General features: G+C 32.6%; 1 protein-coding gene across 1 annotated transcript in view; it reads left to right on the top strand.

Annotated features, from left to right (window-relative positions):
• Pank3 (pantothenate kinase 3) overlaps window positions 1-3,094 on the top strand; it is a 17,498-nt gene extending 14,404 nt beyond the window's left edge. The window contains exon 7 of the mRNA XM_010622318.2: window positions 304-3,094. Within this exon, the coding sequence (XP_010620620.1) occupies window positions 304-354 (51 nt within the window). The 3' untranslated portion in view covers window positions 355-3,094. The remainder of the gene's footprint in view (window positions 1-303) is intronic.
• The last annotated feature ends 4,553 nt before the right edge of the window (window positions 3,095-7,647 follow it).

Raw genomic sequence — 7,647 nt, 5'->3', positions numbered from 1 at the left:
TGTTATATTATTTTCTTTTTTTTTTTTTTTTTTTTTTTTTTTTTTTTTTTTTTAGGGGAGAGAGGATGTAGTTGCTGTGATAGTCTGTTTTAAGGTGTGATGGTCTTATTTCAAGGGCATATGTACATTGAAAGTGCAGTGTAAGAAAAATGTTCATAATACTAACAGTATAGAGATACCAGACTATCCAAGTAAATGTTATTAAACAAATACAATTATGGTACATAAATAGGTGTTCTTAGTGGTTATCATTGTGTGCTTATTTAAAAGCTATACTGTACTAACAGTTTTTTTAAATAACAGGGGTACTTCGGAGCAGTTGGTGCTCTTCTTGGGCTGCCAAATTTCAGCTAAAGCTTCAGAAGTTTCTCTGCTAATAAATGTCATAAAAGGAGCTGAAACTGGAGACATTTATCACTGCATTGTTTATCACTGGGAACCAAAGGATAAAAGAGTAGCATTATTGTTGTTTCAAATGTCTGGATGGTAAGCTTGTGAATATTGTCACTAAAAGTGAGAGCTCTATAACGTGAAGTATTTCTCCTTGAAATGTTTTTCCTTTTGTATATAGCCAGTGTTCAGTCTTAAATGTAGTTGAGCCTCTGATTATTATTTTTGCTTTTGTTCCGGGGATCAAACTCGGGTCATTGTACTCGAGAGGAAGGCGGCAGAACCACTGAGCTACCATAGCCTCTGATTGTTGAGCTTCCTCTCAAAAAGATTTTCTATTCATTTTATGTAGCCAACATTGCAGTACTATACCATACCCAGTCACAAATCTTAAAATCTGAGAAATGTGTAACATATGAAAAATAATTGAATCTGAATATTTGTTACAAGTCTGTATTATGTGTGTTTTGGGTTGTGAGCAGACAGTAACATACTCTATCAAAATTTATTGTAATGGCAATCAAAGAATAATCATTTTGTGTGATTTTAGAAATGTTAAGGAGTTACTGTTTTTCTAATATACTCCCTCAGAAAGGCGTGTTTATATGATCTTTCCCTAGAATTACAGCGTTCCTCAAATGCCATAACTTAATTGAGTATAATTTAACTAAAATATTGTTCATAAATGTTAGCCTGAATTTTAAAATCACTGGAAAATGCACATATTTGTTAACACTACACTTTCTATGTTTTATGAGTTGATCAAAACATGTTAAAAGAATAGTGTTTTTAAATTGCAGGTTTAATTATTTTGCAGTTTGTGTAATGAGGTCTTTGGGCCTCAAAAGGAATATGGTTTATGTGAATTGACATTTATCTCAGGTCTAAACTTACACATTTCTCTTAGATTTGAACTATGAAGGCTAAAGATTTTGTTCTATTATGAACAGCCACAGAATCACATTTGTTCTAAATGGGTGTTTTGAAATTTTGTGGGAGTCTGAGGCGGTATTATAGAATTACAAAAGCATCAGTGTTTCAGATATTCTGTTAATAAAAGCATTGTAGTTCCAAAATTTGTAAATGCTTTTGCCTTGAAATTTATTCTCTATTTTGAATTCATCTTTTATAATGTTATAAAAATGTTCAGGCTTTTACATTGACAGTAACATTTTAGAGGTCCAGTAGTAGCTAGTGAACTTGTTCAAATCTGTTGCTTATGGTTTAGGAAGTAGAACAACTTGGGAAGAAATTCACCTCTATGAATTACCAGTAAATCTAGATGTACTTTGAAGAGCTTAAAAATTGTTTACATTTCAAAGGAAGTATTAATCATGTATTTTTACAGGCCCCAGTGTTGCTCAGTAAAGAGCAGTTTTCAGTAGACTAATAAGAGGTGAAGAAGACATTTTTCTGTGTAATTTTCCAGTTTTGTGGCCAAGTATTTAAAATTCAGTTTTTTATATCTAAAGGTATCAACATATAAATAAAAGGATAGAATATTTAAGGGGAAAGCTTGTAATGGTAATGTTTTATAATTTAGACTCCTTGGAACTTTGAATTGGTTGCCCAGTAGCTATTTTATAAGCCTACAGTGACTTCACATAGCTTGCTTTAAGATTTTTATAGGAGTGACTGGTAGTTGCATCAGCCATACTTTTGGTTCATTTTATTTTAAATGTTTCTGATTAGGGTAGTTGTACAGGTAGGAATTTATTGAATGATGGCAACTACAAGTTATATCTGTGACAAACCACATTACCAGTAGGTTAGGGCAGTCTTTAAAAGAAATAGAACAAAGAATATAAGTTAATTTGATCACTATACTTTGGTTAACATGGATCTGTGATTCATGTTTTAGTCTTTGAAACTGAAATTATCTGCTCAAATGCACGGAAAAGTGAACAGCCATCTCGCCACTATTGCTCTTAGCCTTTTCTATATGTAATATAGAATTATTGGACTAATTTGTAAGGATGTAGGATTGTGCAGAAGGCTGCCAAGATTCCAATTTTTTTTAACTTTTAACTCATGAAATTCCCTCAAAAAATACTGTGATAAATAGGTTTGGTTCTGAAGTCAGCCTGTTCTAGAGGTCTGTTTCAGTGATGGCAGACCTGTGGCATGGGTGCCAAAGAGGACTGTTCGTATCATTGAAAGCTCTAAAAGGTACACACACCATCAGTGGGCTAATAAGTGTATTTAAAAAAATAACAAGCAGGTGAAGATCATTTTACTATGTATTTTTAACTCAGTATCTCCAGGATGTTATTTAAACTTGTAATCAGTGCAAAAAATTATTTGTTTTAAACCTGAGTCTTCAAAACTAGTTTGTATTTCGCATTTATAACATGTCTCAGTTTGGACCAGTCACTTTTTAAATGCTCAGTAACCACATACGAGTAATGGCTGCTGAGTTGGACAGTGCATTTCTAGAACTCTCTCTTAAAAGTGAAGGCTATTCTGGGTTCATAAAAACTTTCTGAATGTGGACTTACTAAAAAGGAAACCTTATTTTTTAAAAAAGGGATTAAAAATTGGGTTAGTTTATTTTATATAAGGTATTTCTGACAATTCCAAAAATGTCCTATATTAGCATCCTATCATTTCATGTAGAATATATATTATTTTTCCAGTGACACTGATAAAGTTGCCTGAGAAACATCCTGACAGTTTGACAATCTCTAAAATACATTTCCTTCACTAACAAATTAGATGATTCCAATGACTTCTAAAATTCTAGCCGAACTTTGGCCCATTTTAAAAGGTTAAAAATGACATCCTGTTGACATCCAGTGCAGTGACAGCTTGCTTTGGGGCATAGTAAAGATCACCATATGTGGAACCACCACCACATCCTCCTAAAGATTGCCTTTCCACTAGAGACTTTCAGAACTAAAGGCTAAAAGTTCCACACCCAGGTAATACTCAAATGTGAAATATTAGTGGACTTACCATGTAAGTTAACAAGGTTGTTCCTTGCTCAGCTGCTCTAAAATGGGAAAGCAACTCTATGTGGGAAAGTAGGCGGACTCAATTTTAATGAAGTGTGCTGTTGCTAGTAATACAACATCAAGCCCATCAGGAAGTTTCAATTATTTGCCAAATATTAGACTCGCTAAAATTTCCTGAGTTATTTTTACCTTTGAGAGTACATTTCTGTGTTTTACATACCGGTTGATGAAAGTCCAGTCTTATAAGCAGAGTGATGGCAGCTTGGTGAAAAGGTTTTCCTTTTTCCAGTAGTATTCTTGCCTTCAAAAAGTAGTCCAGTACATTTTGCCTTGATTTTTAAGGTTGTATTCTTAGGAGGAAAGCTTAGCCCAGCCATAACTTCTAAATGTCTTTTATAACCACTCCAATTGTTATAAGCAATTCTTATTCATATTTGGGCTAGTTCTTTTTTTCTGTTAAGCACTTTATGCTTTTTAGTGTATTACATTTAAGAATGTAATTTAGAAATTCTTCTAAGCCATGTAAAAGCTATAATAGAGGTTGATGAAAATTGGTGTCAGTTATTTTGCATTTAACTATTTTGTGATGTATGTAAACAAAATAGAAATATATTGCCTTTTTTGTAATAATACTGCTTAACTTTATTAATAATGATTGCCAAGAAGTGTCAATGATGTCTTAATTTCTAACCAAATTTATATTTATTCGAATGTATTTTATTCTAACTGAAGGAATTCAGCCAACTTTGTTTCTGTCAGATAATCTTAAAAAATAATGTACTTTATATTACTGTTTATTTTTAATATCTAAGAGAGTAGTTGTCTTAAATTTTTTTTTTCCGGTACTGGGGATCGAACTCAGGACCTTGCCCTTGTGAGACAGGCGTGGTGCCACTGAGCTAAATCCCTGGCCCATGTCTTTAAGTATTCTGCTGATCTACTAAACAGTTAACCCAAAAAGTGCATATTTTTTCAAGTATTTGAGTAGTCCATTCAAAATAATAGGTAAAAAGATAATTACATCATTCCACCTTTCTGACACATCTTTTGAGTGATTTCTGTATCTAAAAAAATTCAAATGTTTTCTCAAAGAAGCCCCTGTTGGATGCTTTATATTATCTATATGTATTTTTTGGATGTGGGCTTATGATTTGGTTTTGTTTTACAAGTAGTTCTACTCACTGGTCTAATTTCATTTGTAAAATGGGAGAATTGAATTATTATAATGGAACATCAGGATCTTGAGAAAGACAGTTGCTTAATTCTTGGTAGTGTTTGGGTTGGCTAAAACTACTTTCAAATATTTAGTCGTGTTTTAGAGTTAATTTTTAGTGCTTATTTTTATAATTACTATATACTTTTTATTAATAGGTACTAAATTTTGGATTCTCATCCAACTCCTAGAATGAGATTCATTATTCTCTCATTACCTCTGTTAGTAGCAAAGTAGATACATCTTTATGAAGGGTTTAAATATGTATAAACGTGTGTGTACATTTGGAATATTTACTGTTCACAATTATACAGGCATTACTGTAACTTTTTCATTGTATGAAAAGATACCCCATTAAATCCATAGATGCTAGAATATTTAGACTTTTTTTTGGTAGCCCCCTTTATCTGTTTATTAGTTTTGGTTTTTTACTTCTAATCATTGTGAGAGGGAGCAGATGTAGAATTATTTCTTGCTTTTATCCAACACAAAATTCATGGCAAAATGTTTAATTACGTATAAAACAAATGTTTAATTACATATAAATAAGTTGAAATAGGTTACTTACTGACATTAAACATCTTGAAAACCTAAAATACTTTTTCCTTAGATTATCTAAGAACAATTAGACATTTGTCTGGTGCTCATATATTATTACTACATATTTAAAATATAGTAATGAGCTGATAATGGAATTTCATGTACAAAATTTAGCTTTGAATGTGTCTGAAGGAAAATTGGTTTTATGAATACATAAAACTAAGGGGCTGGGGATTTAGCTCAGTGGTTCCACCGCCTGCCTTGCAAGCATAAAGACCCAAGTTCGATCGCCAGTACCAAAAAAAGAAAAACCCAAATAAAACTATTCTAGCTCCTTACATAGGTCAAAAAAATATTTTTCCTTTTGATTTTCTTTTGCTGCAACTACCACTAATTTTACGTTTTTGTTTTGTTTTTTGTTTTTTTTGGGGGGGTACTGGGGATGGAACTCGGGTCCTTGTGCTTGCAAGGTAGGCGGTGGAACCACTGAGCTAAATCCCCAGCCCCTAATTTTACATTTAAAAGAACTCATGAGGAATGTATTTTTCAGTCATGAATGAGGATAAAAATCAGATTTTGAATTGTGTAAATATGCAACTTAATTCAATTTTAGAATGTTTTTGTGCTATTTTGTTTTATTTACATACTGTTTGTGTATACTTTTAAATAGCAAAGTATACATAAATGTAAAATGGTTTGTGATTATTTTAACTTTACATGCTGTATCTGAATTTCATCTGGATATCCTACTAGTGTGATCAGGAGTTATCACAAATATTAAGCCATTTTGAAATTTGCCACTGTTTCTTGGTACCCTCTCTTAGTTTTCGGCATTTAGTAAGAAAACATAACTGTATAAACCTAACAGCAATATCCCATCTCCATGCTCCAAGTATAGAATTAGTGGTATTAGGATAGAAATGATGTTAAGATTGTTTTTATCATTTTTATACATTGTGTAGATTTACTTTTTATTTGAACTATAGTGAAACTGACATTTTAACTGAAGTTGAGTGAATTCTGCCCAGTTACTGACCATATCCATGTCTAAAAGATGTTTTTTATGTTCCAGTCTAGGAAATCTTTTACATTGGGGGTTAATTTTATATAAGCTGTTTCCCTTTGTTTCCTTACTGTGTCTCTTGCATTGTTCTTATAACATCTAAGCTTTATCATGTCTGAATTTTTCTAGCATTGAACCTGTGATGTAAAAAAATGTATTATGTGCTACAAATTTTATGCATAATAAACTAAGTTATAGCCTGTGTAACTTGTAAAACATTTCTTGTAAATTACCTAATTTATTTTTCCATTCCTGTACAGTTTCTTATTTAAATCTTTAACATTAGTTGTGGCCTGTTCTGTAAACATTCCCATACTATTTTCTTTAGTGTTTATTTGCATGAGAGAAACTTGGGTTTGCTTATTTGTATTATACAGCCATTAAGTCAGTTTTAATATCTGCCTTTTCTGTAGTTTAACTTTTTCTAATTTTGTTAATATTTTAAATGTTAAAATCATGCTTTTTATTTCCTACTTCCAAATAAATTCTAAGTTGTTTACTAATGTATTTCATTCTTTATTCCACAGAATTGTTTGCCCACGTTTCCACTCTGATTAAATGTAAGGTTTTGATTTTCACTGAAATTAACTATAGTAGAGTGTAAACTCCATGAGAGCAAGGACTTTAGAGAGTTGTGCACCTCTGCATCTCCCAATACCTGGTACAGAGGAGGCACTCAATAAATAAATGTTGAATGAATGAATTTTAAAGTGTCCTTATCTATTTAGTCTGCCTATGTAAAGTAGGAGTAATAGTTCTTCCACTTTTCTCTAACACCAGAAAGAACAAATGTTAGTCCCTTAGAGATTCATACTTGCATGAAATGTAAAATTTTATTATGACGTGAAGGCTTTCTCTCTTGAAGCCAAAATGAATGACTACAATACAGTGGTTCTGAGAGAATCCTTGAGAGCTCTTCAGGACAGATACCAAAACGTGTGTCCTTGGTATCTGTTTCATACTTCTTTCCTCCAAAACCAACAATATTTTTTTTAAATTGAGTTTATTGGTACATTCTAGGTATACAGTACAGTTACATTCATTACTGGGATCTTGTACTTTTACACGACAGGTCTTGGTTCTCATTTCAAAACCAAAAATAAATGTATGTACATAGGTCTTTTTGAGACGTGGTCTCACTATGCAGTCCAGGCTGGCCTTGAATTCACTCGCCTAGGCTGTCCTCGAACTGAAGGCATTCCTCTTGCTTTTTGGCTTCTTGAGTGCTAGAATTACAGGTGTGCACTGCCATGTTTGGCTTATTGTGCTTGGCAAATGGGGGGGGGCTTTGACTTTTCTTAAATGTAAAGTATTAAGTTGAAAGTCCGTCCATTGTATTTTCAAGTTAATACAGTTGTCATGTGTGGTGGCACACGTTTGTAATCCCAGAACTCAGAAGCTGAGGCAGGAGGATCACCATGATTTTGAGGCCAGCCTAGACTATGTATTATATAGTGACATGTTGTCTCCAAATATACATACATACA

The sequence above is a fragment of the Fukomys damarensis genome, unplaced genomic scaffold (genome assembly GCF_012274545.1).
Source record: "Fukomys damarensis isolate Sample0158 unplaced genomic scaffold, DMR_v1.0_HiC HiC_scaffold_9, whole genome shotgun sequence".
Taxonomy (NCBI): Eukaryota; Metazoa; Chordata; class Mammalia; order Rodentia; family Bathyergidae; genus Fukomys; species Fukomys damarensis.
The sequence above is the reverse complement of the archived record's forward strand: the minus strand, read 5'-3'. Positions and strand labels throughout refer to the sequence as shown.